The sequence below is a fragment of the Gigantopelta aegis genome, chromosome 8 (assembly GCF_016097555.1).
Source record: "Gigantopelta aegis isolate Gae_Host chromosome 8, Gae_host_genome, whole genome shotgun sequence".
In the NCBI taxonomy this organism is placed as follows: Eukaryota; Metazoa; Mollusca; class Gastropoda; order Neomphalida; family Peltospiridae; genus Gigantopelta; species Gigantopelta aegis.
Genome location: NC_054706.1, coordinates 25,933,558 through 25,958,956, shown reverse-complemented (window position 1 = coordinate 25,958,956; position 25,399 = coordinate 25,933,558). Strand labels below are relative to the sequence as shown.

General features: G+C 38.0%; 1 protein-coding gene across 1 annotated transcript; it reads right to left on the bottom strand.

The window, feature by feature from the left end:
- Positions 1 to 528: 528 nt before the first annotated feature.
- Positions 529 to 24,929, bottom strand: LOC121380241. Its single transcript, XM_041509068.1, has 7 exons — positions 24,791 to 24,929; positions 17,981 to 18,183; positions 14,756 to 14,926; positions 9,717 to 9,903; positions 8,630 to 8,784; positions 4,262 to 8,266; positions 529 to 3,345 (listed from the first exon to the last, which is right to left on the bottom strand). Exons 1-7 carry the CDS (start codon positions 24,888 to 24,890, stop codon positions 3,112 to 3,114), a joined length of 5,055 nt encoding a protein of 1,684 aa, XP_041365002.1. The 5' UTR covers positions 24,891 to 24,929; the 3' UTR covers positions 529 to 3,111.
- Between the last annotated feature and the right edge of the window lie 470 nt (positions 24,930 to 25,399).

Genomic DNA, 25,399 nt, shown 5'->3' with positions numbered 1-25,399 from the left:
ATGATACACCAATGTGCTCTAGTGGTGTCTTTAAACAAAACAAAATTGTTCCAACCAGTACACCACAACTGGGCCGTGGTATGTGCATTCCTGTCTGTGGAAAAATGCTTATAAAAGATCCCCTGCTGCATTAAGAAACATGTAGCGGGTTTCCTTTGATGACTACGAGTCCAAATGTTTGACATCCATTAGCCGATGGTTAATTAATCAATGTGCTCTAGTGGTGTAGTTAAACAAAAACAACTTTTTAACTTTTGTTTGTGAGTAGCCCAAACTGGATTTGGTCTCCAAATAATTCTGTACGTACGACAAAAATAAGATATATTAGGAAATTAAATGAATTTTAGTCTGGTGAAAACACTAGGAAGATCAGAATCACATTTAATATACAGTCACTAATATTGTTTGTTTGTATGTTTTTGTTCAGGGGAGAATTTTATAACATTTCATTGTCAGAAATTCATCTGCCTGGTCCATACTCAGTTCCGGTGTTTATTTTATTAAGTAGTTATAACTTCAAATCAGGTATAATTTTTTAAAAATCATTTATTTAATGTGCACCATTATAAGACAAAACAGACAATAGTAATTTTCCCTGAGATTTACTGTTGTAAACTATATATATTTTACAAAAGCAATGTGTATAATCGATATAAAAAATACATTTAAATTAAACAACATTATACTTACGGAAAAAGGTTTCTGTGCATGTTTTGAACAAGGTATATATTTAACGTTTTTGAATACAAGGTTGGTAAATATTACGGGATGATTTGCACAAATTTCAACCGTTTACAAACTTTACAGTTCGTTTGAGACTATTTTATTTGATGCACAGGAACTTTTTTTCACAAGTATATATTTCTTCGGTCCATAAAACATGATATTGCCCGAAATGCGGTCAACAATTGTTTTATTACATAATGTCATCCATAAGACTCGTACATTCAATTATTGACCGTGACGTCAATAATAACGTTGCATTACGTTACCTACTCATTAATTGGATAGAATTTTGTCTCATCTTCATTTTCATTGGTTAAATCTCCCAGGGCAATATCACTTTTGATGGACCGGTGAGACCGTCTCAGGGGGAATACCACCATTTACGGACGGTCATGTGACTGGTTTTAGACCAATAAGAATACAGATATATTCTCATTATATACATGTACATGTATATGTGTATATATGTATATGTATATGTATATGTGTATATATGTATATGTATATGTATATGTGTATATATGTGTGTGTGTGTGTGTGTGTGTATAAACAATTATTACAAAAAAAAGACATTTATCTTACCCTCGGCATATTGGCATATCGACGTAATGGACAAAGTCAAGGTCGCACGGTGGTTGACCTATTAAATGGCATAAAGATCCCTCCTCCGCAAAAAAAATTCTAAATTTATTCATTTAATGAATTAAAGCTATGTAGATATGAATCAAAAAATAAATTAACAATATTTATTGTTAACAAACACTAACAGCTGAAAATGTTTGCAAAATAGCTTTCAAAACTGTTTACTGTATCTAGGAGGACGCAGTCCTTGGTGCACCTTTGTAGAGGCGGTTTAATACGGAAAGGAGAAGCTTGTTGACGCTTGTATTTGATAAAGAGGAATCCATGCGAATCCGCCTTTAGTGGGTCATCTGCTGTGAGACATTGATTTTACGTCACTGCGTGGTCTCGAGTTACATATGCACAGCTTTGAGGGGACATGTCCCACCTAAATATATTAAAGTGCTTCGTTTTGTAGGTGTGGGTTTTTTTTTAATTCTTCATTGTCGAGGCTATGTGCCCTGTTTGTTTTTTGTTTTCTTAGTTCTCCACCACCACCACACACCCTACCACACGCAAGAAAGAAATTCATGGATCCGGTCCTTCACAACTTTGTCGCATGTGATTTAAATTGTATGTTTGCAAAGCGTTTGGGGTTTTTTTTACGTCGCACGAGGCGACAACTGGCCATTTCAAGCTAGCAGTGATCACATGACAGTCAAAATGGCGATATTCAAATTCATTACTGTTAACAAATAACAATATATGCACTGGAATGTTTTCCGTTAGTATATATGTATGGTGCTATTTGTATCAGTCCGGTATAGTATGGGATGTGACGTGTAAACTAGATAACATGGCATAGCGACATGTTCATAGGATAATATTAGTATATTAAAACAATAAGATATAGTATCAATGGAATAACAGTGGCATGTTGTATGGTAAGATTACTGTATCAGGCCCGTAGGAACCGAGGGACCAGGAGGGCCTGTGACACCCCACTCGAGGACGAGACTGTACGTTTTTATGTCCTACTCTATATAAATAAAGGTACAAAAATATGGCTTGTGCCACCACCACCACCACACTTGAGGCTGTGATCCCAAAGTAGATGTTGTGCCCCCCCCCCCCCCAAAAAAAAAATATATATATAAAAAATCCAGATTTCGTTCATGCTGATATTTGGTATTCTATAATCAAAAGGATTAACTGCACCATTTATGATTGTTCAAGTCCCAGACAAACATGACCACGGGCTCCTCTTGCTACTAAATGAGGATCCCGCGATGAACAGGGAAATACAAATATTTCTTAGAGATTTACATTTAAGAGTTGATCCATTGAAGGGTACAGAAACAAATATAGTCTGGTGTCAGACACAGTGGTGCAGTGAATTACAAGTATCTCTTAGAGGTAGAGACATAGGAGTCGACTCCATCAACGTGTACAGAACACATCACAAGTATGGACTCTTGACATAGCAGTGCAGTGAAATACACTTTATATCTCTTAGAGGTATAGACTTAGGAGTATACCCAATCGAAGTGTACAGGAAACATCACTAGTCTTGAGTCTGACACAGCAGTGCAGTGAAATACAAATATCTCTTAGAGGTTTAGACTTAGGAGTCGCCTCCATCGAAGTGTACAGAAAATAACACATTAGTCTGGACTCTTGACATGGCAGTGCAGTGAAATAGAAATATCTCTTAGAGGTTTAGATTTAGGGCTTAGAAGTCAACTCCATCGAAGTGTACAGAAAACATCACTAGTTTGGAGTCGGACAAAGCAGTGCAGTGAAATATCTCTCAGACGTTTAGACTTAGGAGTCGACTTCACCGAAGTGTACAGAAAAAACCATTAGTCTGGAGTCTGGCGCAGCGGTGCAGACAACCAGGTGTTGAGAATCTGGTGTGAACTCCATCGTCCTGATGTTGGAGTCCAGCTGAATAGAGAACACTTCAGCAGCTGTTTTGGCCTCCCACAACTTGAGGATCCCGCTGTGACAAGCTGATGCAACAGATCTGTTGTTGGCAGACACAGAAACTTGTGTTACCTAGAATAAAAGAGGTCAATACCAAGAAAATATTGAGAGGTTTCTTTTATTGTTTTCAGTTAGCTATTAGGCTACTGGTGGGCCAGTAAAGTACCATCAGTGGCTTCATTACTGACTCCCCGTCATCTGGGGTGTTACAGATCATGTTAGAGATTGAACGTAATGACAGCACCAACAATTGCTGCAGGGTTACCGATGGTAGTTTATTGCCACTGGATAGGAATCACTGCCATCAGTTAAAGGGATAATTTTTGGATTGTTTTTTGTTTTTAATTTTGTGTTTAGTTGTTGCAAAAGTTACTGGTTGAAAACCATTCAAAACTGCCATTGGTTAACAAATTATTATTTTCGAGCCCTGCTTCCACTCCATGCTGAGGACACAGAGGCAAACTAGAGCATTCAACTCGAGATATTCAAATATTTTCAAATGTCAGCATATGCTTTTGAAACACAAATGTGGATAATATCCCTTTTTATGTGTACTGTCAGTAGGTGAGAGAGGGCAGAAAAAGAAGTATGCTTTGTACACTTCGTGAAAGTTAAATACATTTTATTATATAACATTTAGTGAAATATCTTAAAATATCAGTGAAATAAAAGTGTTATCAGTCACTTAGTGACGATAACACATTTTATTGTGAAAATATCACTATTTCACTCTAAAATGTGTTATCGTCACTGTAGAGTTATCTCCACTGTAAAAAAGCAGGAACTACTTTTCTGCTGGCATTTTAAAAATAAAGGTAAATTGCCAAAAGTTTTTTGTCAAATATGATTTATATCTCATCGAGTTAAGTTTGCAATCATATCACACTCATCGCGCAAGTTCGACTCGTGAGATATGATTGCGAACTCCAGTCGATGAGATATAAATCACATTTGACAAAAAAACGTGAAATATCCTCTATGTACTTACCATTGAAGGATGCTTTGTTGATGGTGCCTTCATACCCACTGGCAATCCACTTTCTGAATTGTAAATGAAGAGGTAGCCATCTTCAGACCCAACAGCAATGAACGTCTTGTCCCTGGACTGAGACAAGCAGGTGTTCACCCCGGTGCATCTGTCGCCTCCCGTCCAGTCGGGTCGGTACAACATCACCAGCTTCTTGCTCTTCGACATCCACTGGTCACACTTCCCCGTCGGAATGTCCCAGAAAATGACGTACCGTTTTACCGTCATCATAACGACGTTACCGCGGTACGGTGCACACGTGATGCCTAGATGGGGGATCTTTGTCAGAGGCCTGAAGCAGTTGAACAGAGATCCTGAACTCTGTGTGAGATCGACGGCCACGTACTTGTGAGGATGGGGCTGCTCTGGGTATCTTCCTCCTTTCTTCCACAGCGCTATCACAGCCTCGTAGTCTTTTTCCGTGCAACGTGCCTGTATCACAAGGTATCGGTTGGATGCGGACAGGGTGACGGACAGACTTTCGGAGTTGATCTGTTTTTGAAAAGCAAACAATTTACTGACCTTTAAGGCTTTTAAGTCTATCCGGTAAAGAACTTGAGTAGTTGTGCTGGAGACTGCATAAGCAGTGGTCTTGTCATCGGTCAGTGTCAGGGCAATGATGTCTGATGGTAAAGCATCACTCAGAATGGTCTCTCCTGTGTTAGTGTTGAATAAACTCAGGCATCCAGTCATTGAATCAAGTCCTAACACCATCCCATTGATTCCGGTGTACAGTTTGTTGAGCCTTCCATCAGATGGGATATCTCTGGTGCAGGTTCCACCAAATGAACAAACTTTCAACGATCCATAGGTGGATGTGATAATCTCATGACCATTTGGTGCAAGGCAGAAATCATAGACAATGCTTCTATCATTCATGCCCTTTCCCGATTTCATTCCTGATGTGTCAAGAATAAATTCCTCTGTTAGTATGCTTATTATGTGCATATGAGAGGTAATTGCAACATAGTTGTCAACGACATGGATGTTGGTCACATTAAAAGAGGATGCAGGAAAAGATGACATCACTTGTCCAGTGTTCAAATTGAATGATGAAATAATGCCATTGGCGTCGCCTGCAAGAGCAATCTTTTGTTCCCACAAAACGTCAATAGCAGTGATCTCATGTGTCACTAATATTGTTTGAAGAACAGATTCGTCAGTAATGTCAAATAATGTAATTTTCCCATCCCCAAGCACCAGTATCAATGTCCCCGAGGCGAAACTGCATACATTCTGAATCCTTTCAACGTACCACGATCTCAGTACCTCACAAACATCAGTATCAATCACTTCTATGGTACCACCAGCACCCACACAGACAAACATGTTTTGTCCACACTGAAAGGACATCCCTTTGTTAATTTTTTCTTCCAGGGCCAGTTTTGCCACAGGAATCTGGGGCTCAGTTTCAAAAATGGAAAAAATGCCTTTGATTGTGTACTGCGACAGTACACTACGATCGGCAGAGGATCTTTTGTGAAATGTTGCGTCTGGCTGTGACTTCCAAATCAGAACATGACCGTTACTTTCTTGCTCGATGCTTTGCTGACAAACTGCTATCACCGTGATGCTGTTGTCATCACCAATACAGTGGATATCAGATACAGTGTAGTCAGAACTTTTTATGATGTGTGACAGGCACTGAAATCCTTTAGACCTCTCCGAGTTAACTTTCAGCAGGAACAGGTTTCCATCATTGAAGAGAACACATGCACATGTCTTGGCAGCATTAACAGCGTGAGATAACAGTGATCCTTCTAGTAGAGTTCTGTAGATATCGTCGACAGAGTCCTTACTCAACTGCAGGTCAAACAACAAGGTAAGAAAAGGGCTGAATTCAGAAGACTTCCATTGAATGGTGCGAGTTTCCAAGTCATATAATGCAAACTTTTCGGTTTTCTGTGCACCATTTGCAAGTTTCTGATGACCATCTCTGTCCAGTGCATCCACTGCTGCACTGTGCAGTAGAAACTTATTGTCTGCTGTTGACACAACAGATGAAAATCCCTTGATAGTAGCAGGTTTGTGTACTCTAGGAACAGATGCAAGACATGCAAATGTTGGAATCAGAATGGATCTATTCTGGCTCTGCAGAAATGATTTTGCACTCTGCAGCAAATCCACGAGGTATTTCTGGTCAGATCTGGGATTGATGTATCCTAACAAATTGCTTGCCAAAGTAAGACGGTTTTTCAGATTATTTTTGTTGTGCTGTAAAAAGGTTTTTACCACAGATATCTCTTCATCGGGCATGTTTTCCAAATATTCTTCCATATCTTTGACTACAGCATTTGCTGATAAAGCAGATATTTTGGTGCAAAGAAATCTGAGGTTGCAGAAAACATGCTTCTTTGCAGTGTTGCTGTCAATGGAAGTGGATGCCTGTATCAAATGGTAGGTTAGACATTTCAGCTTCCTCAGGTTTTCAGTGGAAAGTGGCTGAGAGGTGACCTGTCTGTCTGCGTCAGGTATTACTTTCTTTCTCTTGGAGAGGGAAATATCCTTTTTAACTCCGGACTCTGCCAGGTAGATTTCAAACATGGTCTTGTGTAAGGACAGTTTACTCTTGCCATGGGCGTAACGATCTCTTGCTGTTTCAACGAACTGTCTGTGATACCAGAAAAGAGTGATCTTTCCTTCTGATAGCCTTTCAACTAGGTACTCGCCAATATCGTACCTAATTCGAGCCCATAGAACAGATGGAACTCTCACGATTTCTGGTATTGGAGGATCGTGGAATGCATACACATCATCCAACACCGTGTCATCACAAGACAGAGCATCTTCTAGCTCAATCTCAGAAATGCCATTCAGACCAATGGTGATGTAGCCAAGTGCTCCCTTGATGAGAACCTGACCAAACTTCTTCTCCAGCCTATCAAACAAAATATTTATTGCTGCCCTGACTGATGGGGCCAGAGTTTGCATCAGATCTTCGACTGGTGAATAGGAACCCCACTGCACTGCTTCATCCAGTAACAGTTTCAGGTACAGTGGGTTAGCACACTTGGCAAAGGTTGTCAGCAACAGATCCATTTGTTGTTTGGTTACTGTACGTTTCTTTGTCTTCAGAAATACTTCAATGATCTCCTTACCTGTAGACTGAGGCAGAGGAGGGATTTCTATGAAAGAAGCATTATTTGTAGCTGGCAATTTTTTCTTGATGTTAGCAAGGATACCGTTTTCGGTTGGCAGGGTCGAAATGATAAGTTTTACATTTGCAGGAAGAGTAGTTGGCATCCACCACATGGAATAGGCATCATTGTCCGAGGACAGCTGGTCAATGGAGTCTAGTAGAATAATGACTGGTTTCTTCAGAGTGCTGGCAACTTGTCGAAGAAATCTCGGCAGATAGTTCACCAGGCTCTCCATATTCTTGTAGCCCACTGGCTCCATGATCAGATCACTGCAATCGGCCAACTGGCCACAGACACCAAACAGGACATTGTGAATGTTCACAGACCCCGGTGATGTACCAAGGAATCGGATCACACTGACAAACTCACCCTTAATCCACGAGGAGAGATTCTTCATTATCATTGCCATTACTGAAGTCTTGCCAGCCCCAGAATCTGCATGGATTATCAGCGGTTTCCTAACCCCAGTGTTCAGAATGAAATCTTTCGCGTGCTTCAGAATTTCAGTCTGTCCACAAAACCTCTTACATTTTAAATTGCAAAACCTCAAGTGGTGCAATATTTCATCAAACGTGCTGTAATATTCGCTCTCTCGGATACGTGCCTTCTTGTCCGACCTAGCTTTATTTATGAGAGATGTTACTTGAGATACAACGGTCTGGACCAGCTGTTGAATGTACAGAGTGTGCTCGGGATAATTCTTAGGGTCGATTCCTCCTGATTTCCAGTCAGTTGTCAACGTCTGGTAGTTGTCATCACCTAATATCTTTTTGGCTCTTTTCAAACAGTTTTCAATGAAGTCTGCTAATTTCTGGTCAATGGTCATCTGAAAAATAGCAATAAAATATTACTATTAAATATCTTTTCCATATTTATGGGGCACTGTCTATTACAGTATATTACTAAATGTAATATTACTATATTACATCATATGTCAGGAAAAGACAGAATTCAAAAGACATTCTAACAAAGCCATGAGATTGTTTGGATATATGAATGAATATAAGTGTTTTATAATATAAAGGGTTAACAGTGACTTTAGAATTAAATGGAGAAAAACCCCCGATTTAAGACATAAATGGAAAAAAAGACAGAAGAAAAAAAAGAAAGACACAGAAAGACAAAGAGATAGAGAGATAGATAGATAGGATGATATACATATTAACTATTCTGATAATAGAACCAATACCTGTCCATTTGTGTTTAGTACTGCAATGTACTTGTTGGCTTTCTCCTCAGTCAAGGCAGCACCAGAAAGGCCCTGCAGTCTCCGGTGATAGAACAACACATGGCTCTTGGGATTCTTTACACAGAAAACAGCCTTCTCAATCTCACTCTCAGTTACTGAAACACAACAAAATAACACCACTAGAGCATATTGATTTGTTAATCATCGGCTATTGCACATCAAACATTTTGGTCACTATGACACACAGTCAGGAAACCCACAACATTTTTCAATTAGCAGTAAGGGATATTTTAAATGTACTTTCCTATTGACAGGATAGCATATAGCAGGATCTTTGAATATCAGTTGTGGGTCACTGGTTGGTGTGGGATACAACAATCAGAGAATTTCAATAGGTCTACTGAGGGAATTCGAGCCCTCGACACAATCACATCATGTCAACGCTCTACTGACTGAGCTATATGTAGATCCTGCTGCCTAAAATACAAAGTAAATAAACGTTATCCACAATTAATGCAGGGTCTGATGGAGAGGTGATATTCTTGAACCCTATCCTGTTTTACAATCAATTTTCGACTCTTTCGTTATCAGAAGTGAAAAATATCTTCTCCACAGACATGACAGCACATACAATGGTCTTTCTAATAGCGGAACATTCACTGCCATTTCATAAATCAGTCATGAAATGGGAAATATTTCAAGAAATATTTTGAATGGCATCACTTCTATGAGTGGGTGCTGTAGCTTGTATTACATTTCATTTCAACTTATTTCCATGCTTATATCCAATTACGGTTCAAGCACGCTGTCCTGGGCACACACCTCAGCTATCTGAGCTGTCTGTCCAGGACAGTGGGTTAGTTGTTAGTTGGTTAGTGGTTAGTGAGAGAGAAGAGGGTGTAGTGGCATTACACCTACTCACTGAGCCCGTAAGAACTTGCTCTGGGTTGGAGCTGGTACCGGGCTGTGAACCCTGTACTTACCAGCCTGTAGTCCGATGGCTTAACCACTGCACCACCGAGGCTGGTCTTGTATTATAGAGCTATCTCCAATGAAAGGAAAGAAAGGATTAAAACAAAAAACACACCAGACTGAAAGTACTTGTGTTTCTCAGCTGCTGACATCTTGTTAGCAGTGTGGAGTGACTCCGCAGCCTGGCACAGCACACTCTGTAAGGCGGTCTGAGTTTTCCTCCAATCAGCAGTGTCCTGTGATCGCTTCTGATCACAGCCACTAGACTGGTCTCCAAAATGCTTAAAATGTCTTCTGATTGGCTGAAATCATAGTTGCATAATATGGCAGTCTGGTTATTACTTTAAAATCGCGTCATTGTTAAAGGTTACCGGCCTCAGTGGTGTCATGGTTAAGCCAATGGACATACTGCTGGTAGGTACTGGGTTCACCGACCGGTACCGGCTCCCATCCAGAGCAAGTTTTAATGACTCAATGGGTAGGTTTAAGACCCCTACAACATCTTCTCTCTCACTAACTACTAACAACTAACCACAGGGTTGAAAATTAGCGGTCGCCCGGGCGACTAAGAATTTTACAAAGGTAGTCCATTGGGCAACCATCGATTTTGGGGTCTGGCGAGTTTGGTACTAGTTAAAAAAGAAACACGCCGATACAGAATTGAATATGACAAAACACACTACAGATCTGGCAGCAGAAGACATAGAACATGTTCTATATTTTGACAGCACCAACATAATTAATAAAGATAAAATTAATATAAAACATATTAATTTATTAAGTTTTAAACTCAAATAACGTTTTATTTGGGGTAAAAGTGCAGAGTAAATTAAAACAAAAATTATTTACAAATTACCATCAAACTGCATAGGTTAACTATTTTTTCTGATACATGTTTTAAGGCCATTGATGGAATATCCAAGGTAATCTGAATGGCACAACCGTAATACATGATCAGGGCCGTATCTCTGCACAAAGCAGTCGAATGGGCATTTTGCAAAACAGTGGATGATTCCATGGATCTCTTTCTAGTGCCTCGTTTATAGGGGGACAGCCACAAGGAAATCATTTGCTGGGGATTCACCCCTCTTGCATCGCCACAAAGTTTATTCCATTCTTCTTGCATCGCCAGAAAGAGGACTACCACTCCCAGACTAGTTTACTAAAGCACGTGCAGTTCTACCTTTAGTCTCTTTGTACTGCATTATATTTTACCCTGTATTAAAAATGAGATTTAATATGTATAATTTAATGGTACTTTGTAAAAAAAAACATGTTTATTTATACTAGATTTCTTTTTCAATTTTTTTTTATGTGAGTTGGCATGGGTTTAAAACTTAATTATATGTTTTTTGTGAATTTTAACTTAATTTATTATGAAGTTACATGCCAATTCATCGGTTTTCTTGAACGCAAACGGACTATATACAGTGAGCACATGGTCATTATTCAACAAAAAAAATTTTGGCTGTGCAGTTAAATTCCAATGTGATAATCAGAGGGCTAGTTGAATTTGAGAAGGGCGACCCTGGTTTTCATGTTAATTTACAACCCTGTAACCACTGTCTTAGACAGACAACCCAGATAGCTGAGGTATGTGCCCAGGACAGCATACTTGAAACATAATTGGATATAAGCACGAAAATAAGTTGAAAAAAAGACGGTATGACCCCTGATAATGCTAAGAGTTTATACCTAGGAGAGACATAACATAACCTTATAGTACGGGGAGGGAAGGAGGCAGGCATCTTAATAAGTTATCACTTTACTTGACGGTCAATTTAATATACTGTAAACCAGAAAAAACAAATGTGTGCATATAAATTTGCATTGTTTGTGCCCAAAATAATTTTCATTGCAGGTACCAATGCCGGCAAAGGTCTCGAACAAGCACTAAGTTGCCTATTCACACAAAAAACCACATGCCACAATATTAGTCTGGTTTATAGTAGGTTTAAAGCCAAAGCATGTAATGTTAAAGTTATACTCCAGTAAGGATGAAAAATACGGCAAGAAAGTAAGATGACAGCAGTATTTACACTGACCTTTAGAAACAACTCACCTGTAGGATATACTGGTATGGAACACAGTTTTAATTTAGCAGGTACCACATGTCTAACTCACCTGTAGGATATACTGGTGTGGGATACAGTTTTTATCTACCAGGTACCACTTGTCTAATTCACCTGTAGAACATACTGGTATGGAATACAGTTTTTATCTACCAGGTACCACTTGTCTAACTCACCTGTAAGACATAATACTGGTATGGAATACAGTTTTTATCTACCAGGTACCACTTGTCTAACTCACCTGAAGGACATACTGGTGTGGAATACATTTTTTTATCTAGCAGGTACCACGTCTAACTCACCTGTAGAACATACTGTTGTGGAATACAGTTTTTATCTACCTGGTATCACATGTGTAACTCACCTGTAGAACATACTGGTGTGGAATACAGTTTTTATCTACCAGGTACCACTTGTCTAACTCACCTTTAAGACATACTGGTGTGGAATACAATTTTTATCTACCTAGTACCACATGTCTAACTCACCTTTAGGACATTATACTGGTGTGGAATATAGTTTTTATCTACCAGGTACCACTTGTCTAACTCACCTGTAGAACATACTGGTGTGGAATACAGTTTTTATCTACCAGGTACCACATGTCTAACTCATATTTAGGACATACTGGTGTGGAATACAGTTTTCGTCCACCAGGTACCACATGTCTAACTCACCTGTAGGACATACTGGTGTGGAATACAGGTTTTATCTACCTGGTACAACATGTGTAACTCACCTGTAGAACATACTGTTGTGGAATACAGTTTTTATCTACCAGGTACCACTTATCTAACTCACCTTTAGGACATACTGGTGTGGAATACAGGTTTTATTTACCTGGTACCACATGTGTAACTCACCTGTAGAACATACTGTTGTGGAATACAGTTTTCGTCTACCAGGTACCACATGTCTAACTCACCCGTAGGACATACTGGTGTGGAATACAGTTTTTATCTAACTGGTACCACTTGTCTAACCCACCTTTAGGATATAGTGGTGTGGAATACAGTTTTTATCTACTTGGTACCACATGTGTAACTCACCTGTAGAACATACTGTTGTGGAATACAGTTTTTATCTACCTGGTACCACATGTCTAACTCACCTGTAGGACATACTGGTGTGGAATACAGTTTTCATCTACCAGATACCACATGTGTAACTCACCTGTAGAACATACTGGTGTGGAATACAGTTTTTATCTACCAGGTACCACTTGTCTAACCCACCTTTAGGATATAGTGGTGTGGAATACAGTTTTTATCTACCAGGTACCACATGTGTAACTCACCCGTAGGACATACTGGTGTGGAATACAGTTTTTATCTACCAGGTACCACTTGTCTAACCCACCTTTAGGACCGGTGTGGAATACAGTTTTTATCTACCTGGTACCACATGTCTAACTCACCTGTAGGACATACTGGTGTGGAATACAGTTTTCATCTACCAGATACCACATGTGTAACTCACCTGTAGGACATACTGGTGTGGAATACAGTTTTTATCTACCAGGTACCACTTGTCTAACCCACCTTTAGGATATAGTGGTGTGGAATACAGTTTTTATCTACCAGGTACCACATGTGTAACTCACCCGTAGGACATACTGGTGTGGAATACAGTTTTTATCTACAAGGTACCACTTGTCTAACCCACCTTTAGGACCGGTGTGGAATACAGTTTTTATCTACCTGGTACCACTTGTCTAACTCACCTGTAGAACATACTGGTGTGGAATACAGTTTTTATCTACCAGGTACCACTTGTCTAACTCACCTTTAAGACATACTGGTGTGGAATACAATTTTTATCTACCTAGTACCACATGTCTAACTCACCTTTAGGACATTATACTGGTGTGGAATATAGTTTTTATCTACCAGGTACCACTTGTCTAACTCACCTGTAGAACATACTGGTGTGGAATACAGTTTTTATCTACCAGGTACCACATGTCTAACTCATATTTAGGACATACTGGTGTGGAATACAGTTTTCGTCCACCAGGTACCACATGTCTAACTCACCTGTAGGACATACTGGTGTGGAATACAGGTTTTATCTACCTGGTACAACATGTGTAACTCACCTGTAGAACATACTGTTGTGGAATACAGTTTTTATCTACCAGGTACCACTTATCTAACTCACCTTTAGGACATACTGGTGTGGAATACAGGTTTTATTTACCTGGTACCACATGTGTAACTCACCTGTAGAACATACTGTTGTGGAATACAGTTTTCGTCTACCAGGTACCACATGTCTAACTCACCCGTAGGACATACTGGTGTGGAATACAGTTTTTATCTAACTGGTACCACTTGTCTAACCCACCTTTAGGATATAGTGGTGTGGAATACAGTTTTTATCTACTTGGTACCACATGTGTAACTCACCTGTAGAACATACTGTTGTGGAATACAGTTTTTATCTACCTGGTACCACATGTCTAACTCACCTGTAGGACATACTGGTGTGGAATACAGTTTTCATCTACCAGATACCACATGTGTAACTCACCTGTAGAACATACTGGTGTGGAATACAGTTTTTATCTACCAGGTACCACTTGTCTAACCCACCTTTAGGATATAGTGGTGTGGAATACAGTTTTTATCTACCAGGTACCACATGTGTAACTCACCCGTAGGACATACTGGTGTGGAATACAGTTTTTATCTACCAGGTACCACTTGTCTAACCCACCTTTAGGACCGGTGTGGAATACAGTTTTTATCTACCTGGTACCACATGTCTAACTCACCTGTAGGACATACTGGTGTGGAATACAGTTTTCATCTACCAGATACCACATGTGTAACTCACCTGTAGGACATACTGGTGTGGAATACAGTTTTTATCTACCAGGTACCACTTGTCTAACCCACCTTTAGGATATAGTGGTGTGGAATACAGTTTTTATCTACCAGGTACCACATGTGTAACTCACCCGTAGGACATACTGGTGTGGAATACAGTTTTTATCTACAAGGTACCACTTGTCTAACCCACCTTTAGGACCGGTGTGGAATACAGTTTTTATCTACCTGGTACCACTTGTCTAACTCACCTGTAGAACATACTGGTGTGGAATACAGTTTTTATCTACCAGGTACCACTTGTCTAGCAGCTGAACATGATCTAATTTCAACTGTTTGGCTTCATCTCTCAAGTTCTCAAACTCTGGAACAGCGATTCCACTGGGCAAGGCTTGACCTCCATACCGGTGACTTAGGATGCTCTGTAAATTATATTGTAAACAGGCAAGTGCTCGTTACCACACATTGTTTGTGCCACAGTATACCATGGGTCAAGGCAAGAAGGAAAACAAAGACAAGGAGTACACTGATTACTAGTAATTAATCATCAGCTATTGGAAAGAAAGAAAGAAGTGTTTTATTTAACGATGCACTCAACACATTTTATTTACGGTTATATGGCGTCAGACATATGGTTAAGGACCACACAGATTTTGAGAGGAAACCCGCTGTCGCCACTACATGGGCTACTCTTCCGATTAGCAGCAAGGGATCTTTTATTTGCGCTTCCCACAGGCAGGATAGCACAAACCATGGCCTTTGTTGAACCAGTTAGGGATCACTGGTCGGTGCAAGTGGTTTACACCTACCCACTGAGCCTTGCGGAGCACTCACTCAGGGTTTGAAGTCGGTATCTGGATTAAAAATCCCATGTCTCGACTGGGATATGAACCCAGTACCTACCAGCTTATAGACCGATGGCCTGCCACGACGCCACTGAGGCCGGTCAGCCGGTAGACCAGTAGAGCTAATTTTAATCAGATTGGGATTTTTATATGCACTTTCTCATAGGCAGGACAGCACATACCACTGCCTTTGATATACCAATCATGGCACACTGATTGGGATAGTGAAAAAAACAATGAGAGAATGGGTCCACCATGGAGATTCGATCCTTTGACCGAGGCACCTCAGGTGAGCATTCTACTGAATGAGATAGATATCGCTCTAAACATACAGTGCCGAATTTACAAAGCCTGTTTATGTCTTACAAGTGTGTAACTACATACATTTACCATGCTTAAAACACGGTCCTGCGTTTTTAAAAAACAGGCTTCTTAAATTCGGCCCATAATAACTGTAGTGGGTGTCTATCAAGGAATGACACCCCAGCACATATTTTAAGTACTAGTATATATCATTTATAGTAGGTGTGTAAAGTTAAAGTTTATTTTGTTTAACTAGAGTACATTGATTTATTAATCATCGGCTACTGGAGATCAAACATTTGGTCATTTTGACACAGGAAACCTGCTACATTTTTCCATTAGATGCAAGGGATCTTTTATATGCACCATCCTACAGACAGGATAGTATAAACCACAGCCTATGATATACCAGTCGTGGTTCCCTGCCTTGAATGAGAAATAACTCAATGGGCCCACCAACGGGGATCGATCCTAGACTGACCGTGCATCAAGCAAGCGCTTCACCACTGGGTGACACCATGCCCCTGGTAGGTGTGTAAGAAATGATAAGCTAGGAATATTTGATGAAACCTCAGGACGTTATTAAAGTTGCAGTTGTCTATATTATGGCAATGACCATAAATCCTTCAATACAAGTCTATGCTTGGAGCCTTCGATATTTTTCACAACGCTCTAAGACCCGGCCTCTATTCAAGGCAGGCTTCTTTTCTCTTTTGTTTTGTTTTTGTCATGCAGAATTTTAACACATGGCAACCTGTTAGCTCACTGAGAAATAAAAAATCCTTCTCCTTTACTGTTGTTCTCTCCATTGTGCTTATAGGCTTAAAGGAAGTGGCGACTATAACACGGCCATTAACTTGACGAAGCTACAAACAGCAGAAACAGGCCAAGGATTTACAGTAAAGAACAGGCCGAATTTACAAAGCCTGAATTACACACATGTAACTTCATACATTTACAATACTTAAATAAACACCTGCTTTAAAAAAAAATAGGCTTCATAAATTCAGCTCAATATGTTTAGACAGTGGACCTGCATAATAAGCTAGCATTCAATCAAACAAACCAAACAAACCAAACAAATCTAGCTCCATTTCAATTTTGGCAAACCGCTCCAAATTATGCATCCAAATTACCTCCAAGTAATTAGGCAACAGTTTCTATTTGGCTATAATCCCACAGGACATTTGCAAATTCAATAGCACCAAAATCCACCCCCGTCTGCTTTCAACTCTGGTGGCCCTGCCTGTGCTTCCCTTCTTCCCCACCCAACTACCCTACCCTTTCCTGGGTGGAGGAGCCGGCGAGAGCTGACACCTGCACCCATGACCATGCATGCACTACAACAGCTTGTTTTGAATATGCATGTTAAAACATATGACCTGACCCAATAAACATACCCTCACCATTGATTAGCAGCAAGGAACCTTTTATGTACATCTTTGAATAGGGGGGTGGGGGGCGGAACATAGCCCAGTGGTAAAGCACTCGCTTGATGCATAGTCGGTTTGTGATCGATCCCCGTCAGTGGGCCCATTGGGTTATTTCTCGTTCCAGCCAGTGCACCACAAATGGTATATCAAAGGCTGTGGTATGTGCTATCCTGTCTGTTCGACGGTGCATATAAAAAGATCCCTTGCTACTAATGGAAACATTTAGCAGGTTTCCTCTCTAACACTATATATCAAAATTACCAAATGTTTGACATCCAATAGCGATGACTAATAAATCAATGTGCTCTAGTGGTGTCAGTAAACAAAAATAACTTTAAACTTTGAAACGGACAAGGCCAATATCAAAACGTAGTGTCTTAAGACAGTGTACTGACATGTATTTTTTTTTTTTCTAGTAATTATTCTTTTCACATTCTTGAATATGTCTAGTCAAAGTTCAAGTCCAGAGGGAGACAATATATTTTGTAAAAGTAAAGGGTGGAGTTGGGGGGTCAGTACACAAAAATGGATGCACAGAGCACTGTGCTAAATGGAATGAACACCTTAGACTGGGACTGAGGGAAATGTTTTGGCAGTTCACCATTTTTGGATGACAGAGTTTAAGGAAGGAAGAAGGTTTTATTTAATGATACACGCACTCAACACATTTTTAATTTAGGAAGGAAGGAAGCAAATGTTTTATTTAACAACGTTTTTAATTAAGGTTACATGCCATCAGACATATGGTTAAGGACAAGCAGGCACGTGTGGGCCCACCAGTGGGAATCGATCCCAAACCGACTGCGCATCAAGCCACAGCTTTACCACTGGGCTAAGTCCAGTCCCCTCTAGAAGACTAGTTTAACAATCAAACATAACAAGAGCTGATACTCACGATGAAGTTTGGTCCGAGAGACACATTTTGACAGTTCTCTATTTCGAGAAGACAGAGTTTTTTGGCCGAGTGGTCATTCTGGACGTCCTCTGTGAGTCCCCACCTCAGGTCGACGAGCTGGAAGTCAAGGTCCAGACCAGCACAAAACTCCTTGAGTTGGGGAACCACCTCACTCAGCAGCGCATTACGTTCCACATTCATATCTGGGGCAAAAAAATGTATATTTGTTTTAAATAGACCTCTTTCACCTTTTTACTGCACATGTGCGTGTAGCGGGGCAACTGGTGGTGGACACTATTCATGAGCTGACGCGAGATCTCATAAAAATAGCCCTGTCTACAAATAGGGGGGGGGGGGGGGGGGGGCACTGACAATGGGAGGCCACACAATAGGAATGTGAATTAGCTCTGTTATTAATTAGTGTATCAATAGGAACCCAAAACTTCTGTAAGCATCCAACAAATACTTATTGGAGACTGTTAACGCCATCGGTTCTGATTCATATACAATAAATATCAGATATGGGCTGAAATGATAATGTATGTGTGTGCACGCGTGTATGTATGTATGCAGATATTTATTGTATTTAATGTGATTTAAATATTTATAAAGCATCATACAGATAACTACGGTACATTCTGGATTTTTGTCGGGATTTTGTTTTAGCAAATTATTAAAAAATTTTGTTCAGTATTTTGAAGAAAAATTAAATGATACATATTGAATTTGAACTACTATATATTAGAATCAGGCCCATAGGAACGATATTGGGGGTGGGAGGCACAATCTGTAGTGGAGGGACACAGTCGTGTGTGTGTGTGTGTGTGTGTGTGTGTGTGTGTGTGTGTGTGTGTGTGTGTGTGTGTGTGTGTGTGTGTGTTTTAAACCAGATTTATATAAAGTAGTTAAAAGTGGGGTACAGTCTTCCGCCCCGGCCTCTCGGTTGCTTCCAACATGAGAATTGCCAGAAATGTAACTGTATTGCATATACAGATATTTATATTTGAAGCAAGAATATGTAACCTAAGAAACATGTACGGTTTATTTATAAGAGATTAAACTAGCCGACAACTTGATAATATGGCTACAAACTCAGGATGGTTCCTTTATTATAAACTCAAGAGGGTTTATTATGCAAAGTCAAATGGTACATCGTTTGAATGTTAGAAGCAATCATATGAAGTATTATGCCTCGGACGATGGACAAGCCTGAATTTAAACTGAAGTAATTAAAATGGTGAAAGAAAAAGAAGAGTGAGGCCAATAAAATAAATTAATTAATTAATTTAAAAATTTATATTTTTCAAATCACATACTTTCAGAATTTGATAACTGTAAATTAATCAAGGTATCGGCGCTACGTTTATTAACATTTAAGCAAACATACTAAGGTGACACACCAGAATTGATGTATGCATCACAAGTCGTCAAACAAAAACACGTCAGTTGCAACTTTACTTTGAAAGTTGTCCAACGTTCAAAAAACCAAAAAAACGTCATGCGATAGTTTATTTTGATATATCGATCGATCGTTAACTGGTATACCCGGTATACAGTTTACAAAAATATGTTGTATTAAGTTTGAGATTATATGATAAAGAGATTATTACCCTCGTGTGTTTCGGTATCGTCAATATATATATATATATATATATATATAGGAATAGGAATAAAATAATGTATTATGCTCGGCAGACTTGAAGTTGTATGTGTCTCATATACATGATCATGAAAAGTACATTGTAAATACAAGAAAAACATAAAAAGTAAAAATAAAATAAAATAAAATAAAATAAAATATATATATATACTAGGAATAAACATAATGTATTATGCTCAGCAGACTTGAAGTCGTATGTGTCTGATATACATGATAGTGAAAAGTAAATACAAGAAATACATAAAAAGTAAAAATAAAATAAAATAAAATAAAATAAATTTAAAACTTCGTAAATACCAAATATTTCAAGTAAAGTTGTATGTGTCCGATATAAATTATAGTGAAGAGTAAATAAAAGAAAGAAAAAAAATAAAAAAATAAATAAATAAATAAATAAAAATAAGATAAATAAAGAATTTTTTTTTTAACTTTGTAAATACCAGATATTTCAAATGAAGTTGTATGTGTCTGATATAGATGATTGTGAAATGTAAATAAAATAAATAAAATAAAATATAAAATAAAATAAAATAAAATAAAATAAAATAAAATAAAATAAAATAAATAAATAAATAAATAAATAATTTGTAGATAAGACATGTAGCATTGATTAGTAGTTATATGACTTTCTGTTTTTTAATGAAATGATAAGGTGAAAATATATCTGCATTAAAGGTCTATCTGAGGCAGGGATTTTGTTGGGGTTCTATAGGCGGAAAGGGGAGCATATTTTTATTAAATTTTAAATACTGATATATGTGGAGAATTAAACATCACTAGGAATCCGCGTGAATATAACTATAATTCTAATTGTTAAAAGTAGCAAATACATTCCAATTAAGTTCATTTTATTGTATAACTATTTTAATTTTGCTTTGTTAAAATCCTTGACAGGTGGCTCTAGAGACTCCGTCTAGGTTAATGTTTCTCTGCATTTGGTCTTAAACCATTCCAATGTAAACTTTCTGATACAAAATATGTACGTTAGTCGCTAGAGATTCACAGCTCCTACGAAGCTACTCACAACGCTCATGACAACTGTCGATCATGCCCCCCAATTTGTTTTCAGCCTGGATTCTGTCTAATTAGGCAAGGGACATCACTCTTCCCGCGTATGCACAAAATTAATGCGATAGAGGTCTATTAACATTTCTTATTTTATATAGAAAGAATTGTTTGTCCATTTTTTAAGAATTTACAGGCCTCTGCTAATAAGCAAAAATTAATTCAGGTAACCCATTTTCATTTTGTGTAACCCGTTATGTCCATGGAAATGATGCCCTAAATTTAATGTGCAAATGAAAAATAGGTTATCTATATTAAATTTGCATGAGTGGTGCGTAAACAAACTGATCAATCTCACAAATTTCAGATACCTAATTTATATATGTAATTATTTATACCACAATTTCTTTTCTTTTTTTTTATTCATGTAGCATAGCGAAGCAATTTTATACTCGATTTGTTACTGTTAATCCTTGATAAATTCACTAAAAATTACAAACATTTCTTATTATTACAAACAATACAACATGCCAAGTTCAAAATACATGTAAGTTAATTATTGTCTTTTCCATAAATAATTTTATGCAATGATATCATATTTTCCATAATGACATCACTTTCTGGATTTTATCAAGGAAAAATCTTCCCTTTTTTAGTGATGTCAAGGGTCTTTCTAATAATTAGAGTATTTTATTATAATTACATTTACTGGTAATATTTTAGAAAATCTTTGTAAATCCAACAAACGTATGGATTTTGCCACCTAATACTTTTTTTAAATATGTATGATAATATCAGAAATTATCCAATTTTTTAAATTTTGTTTTTAAACTTTACTGTTGTTACAACACCAACATTTGAATTTTAAATTTGAAACATTGCAAAAAGTCTTTTCAGACTGGATCTCCAAGTGTCGAAAAGAGCATGCAAGTATTTAACATTACCCTTACTTATAAATAACATACATACAAATATTTGTAAATATTTTATGTACCTAGAAAATGTAGAAGAATCAAGATCTATATTATATGATGCAGTATCCTGTAGCAAAGAGCTACAAACACAACACAACATAGGCTGGCATGCTTATTTACAAGATATGCTTGATAGTAACAACATTGACAAAAGTCTATTAACTAACGCTAAAATTCACCCAAAACCAAACTCTAGCTACGTAAAAAAACCAATCCTTGATGACAGATATTATGAACACTTTAAAATTAAGCTACAGAACTCTGAAAAGCTGCAAATATTTAAACATATTAAAAACAAATATGAAATGGCAAATTTTGAAATATATAAAAAATACCAATTTTAGACAAGCTCTCACAAAACTACGTTTATGTGCTCACAGACTGGAAATAGAGATAGGACGTTATAGGAATATCCATAGAAATGACCGTATATGCCGGCTGTGCCAAAAAGAACCAGAAGATGAGATTCATTTTTTAACTCAATATATCCAATAAATATGCATTTAAGAAAAATACTATATTATAAAGTCGGTCAAATATATTCTGAGTTCATATTTCTGTCTGTACTGGGAAAATGTGTTTTCCTTCTTGACAGCCCAGAACAAGTAACTCCAACTGTTGGGCAATTCTGTTATGAAATGTTCAACCATAGGCAAAATGAACTTACCAGACACTCTACTACAACACAAACTTGACTAAACACATATACACACTGCACACATTTACATGTACATGTCATATAACTATTACACGTATATAATCATTGTCATCATTACTATTACTGTGTGTCTGATCCATTTTATATTCTAATTATGTATGTTGTCCAGTGTATACCATGCCATGTTTATATGATTCATATATAAATAAATGATTTGATTGATACTGCTAACTAAAAAGATTAGCCCATGCTGATGAACAAGTGTCACATCTGGCAATGATCTGACACAGTCAGTGATAAACAATGTGCAAGTATCTCTGAACAAACAACTGGTATATCAAAGGTTGTGGTATGTGCTATCCTGTCTGTGGGATCATGCATATAAAAGATCCATTGCTACTAATGTTTGACATCCAATAGCTGGTGCTTATTAAATCAATATGCTCAAGTAATGTCATTAAGCAAAACAAACTTTAAACTCTAAACAAACATTTTTCTCAGGACTTCTAGGTGTATTTTCATTTCTAACAATGCAACCTTATTATTCAGACTGAGCCACCAATTACTGAGAATTACATTTGAAAATCACATTACACATTCCATTTGTCACAAACAAGGGTGGATCCAAATTGAGTTTAGATATTGAAAAACATACACCCTTTACTAGGTTTAGCTGCCAAGTAAAAAAATGTATCTACCCTCACCCAACACCAACACATGGCCCTTCCTTGCAGGATGAACACTGTACAATGTACCGTTCTCAAGTGTGCTTGGTATTCTGTCTTTGTGGGTTTTGCTGGTTTTAAAACACCTGCTGTAGTTCAGTCGCCTAACTTATTAAACATATTCCTGTCATTCTCAAAATCCTAGATCTGCCATAATCATGGTTGTTTTTGTTTAACAACACCACTGGAGGATATTAATGGAACGAATGAATGTTTAACGACACTCTATGCTCCTATTTTGTAGCTGTACAGGATCTCACTTTAGTAGGGGGCCAGGTTGGCTTTTGCCGGAATTAAACGAAAATGCCCGAATCTGCATTAAAATCCAATCACTATGCATTTTCACATGGATTATGAAGTTAGAATGATGGAAATACATGGTAAAAAGGTCTCAGATTAGCACTTTTTGCCCAAATATCTCTATAAGTTTTGGCTAATGTTTTGTTCCAGCACTAGTAAGGCAGTTGACCCCCACCCCCCCACCCCCCGTCCCCTTGTCTTATACACTTATGGTGCTTTATTTAACGACACACATAACACAGTTTTAACTATGGTTATATGGCGTCAGACATAAGGTTAGGGACCAGAGAGATATTGAGAGGAAATCTGCTTATGCCATTCCATGGGTTACTCTTTTCCATTAATTAGCAGCAAGGAATCTTTTATATGATACATACTATAGCCTTAGCTTTGTTACACCAGCTGTGGAGCACTGGCTGAAACGAGAAATAGCCTAATGGGTCCACCGACGGGGATCGATCCTACACCGACCACACATCAGGCGAGTGCTCTAACACAGGGCTACATTCGGCACCAAGGTGTGATGGATCACCAGATTGATCTCTATGGACTCATCTTTTGTTTTCTCATCTGAACTAGCAACTAACAACCATTACATCAGAGGCTGTGGTATATACTTTTCTGTCTATGAAAAAAAGGAAGGAAATATTTATTTAACGATGTGCTCAACACATTTTATTTACAGTTATATGACATCAGACATATGGTTAAGGACCACATAGGTACTGAGAGAGTAAACCGCTGTCGCCACTTCATGAGCTACTCTTTTCGATTAGCAGCAAGGGATATTTTATATGCACCATCCCACAGACAAGATAGTACATACCACAGCCTTTGTTACACCAGTTGTGGAGCACTGGCTGGAACAAGAAACAGCCCAATGGGTGCACCAAAGGGGTTCGATCCCAGACCGACCGCACATCATGTGAATGCTTTACCACTGTACTACGTCCAACCCCACCTGTCTATGAAAAGTGCATATAATAGATCATTTGCTTCAAACAGTAGGAGCAGACTATGTAGCAGCAGCGGGTTTCTTCTCTCTCCCCTGCGTGTGCTGTAACCTCACCGTGGTGCAGGGGTGTAACATTCTCTTTGAGAATGGCCAATACAGCACAAAATTTAAGTTTTTAGTAAAATTCAGTATCCGTAAAATTCTGTGATATTTGTGTTTTTGCACAGTTCTTTACACTGCTTTTGTTTAAGTCTTGAATTTTTATATTGATGTTGATCATCACTTTATTTATTTGCATTACCATAGTTTTGACACCCAATAGCCGATGTATTTTTCGTGCTGGGGTGTCGTTAAACATTCATTCATTCATCTCTCTCTACCAACTGTCAATAAAACCATGATAAAACACCACAAAACCATAATTTAAAATGTTCTGAGGTGTCAATAAAACAAAAGATATCTTTCTTTCATATATGAAGGTTATCTTGAAAATATTTATTTCAGTTTGACCATTAAAATGATTTGTGAAGTACCTGAAAACGTTGAGCTGACAAATATCTTGACAATTGACCGTGGTAATGGAGGAAGGTTCTCAAGGTCACCATCCAGCATGTCATCAAACTTGGTCTCCATGACTTTACTGTAGGTCGGTTTGCTGGGACCATCTGCAGATAAAGCAAACACATGCCATAAAGGTAATGAATATAAAATTGTGATACAAAATGTATATTATTAAGTAATACAAAGTTAGTGGAGTTCTTTCCCTTCTTATACAATGTTAAAGCCACTGGCAAGTTTCCAGATAGGGTAAAATAAACATTTTAAATTTAAAGGTTTTTTCACATGAGGTGATTTACCTCGGTATCGGTACAGTATTCGATACTGATACAATACCGATACAGATACTGATATTGAGTGGTATTTTCAGTATACTCTGCTTTAAATGCATGCCCAAGTTAGTCTCACCCATTAATTTCATCTAAATAAAATTAAATTTTATACACAAGGCCCTCATCTTTCTTCTTTTCAGCTATGTTGCATTTGTCAGATATATTGTTAGTTAGTGCTTTACTAAATGGCGGATAATATTTTTTTCCAATACGAAAATTTTGGTATTTTAAAATTTGCTTCGTACAGTAAAT

Coding starts and splice junctions, on each gene's coding strand:
- LOC121380241 (XM_041509068.1), bottom strand. CDS start 24,890: ATGGAGACCAAGTTTGATGACATGCTGGATGGTGACCTTGAGAACCTT. Junction 9,904..14,755: donor CACACCAGTATGTTCTACAG/GTGAGTTAGACA, acceptor CTATGATTTCAG/CCAATCAGAAGACATTTTAA. Junction 3,346..4,261: donor CAACAAAGCATCCTTCAATG/GTAAGTACATAG, acceptor CTTTTATTCTAG/GTAACACAAGTTTCTGTGTC.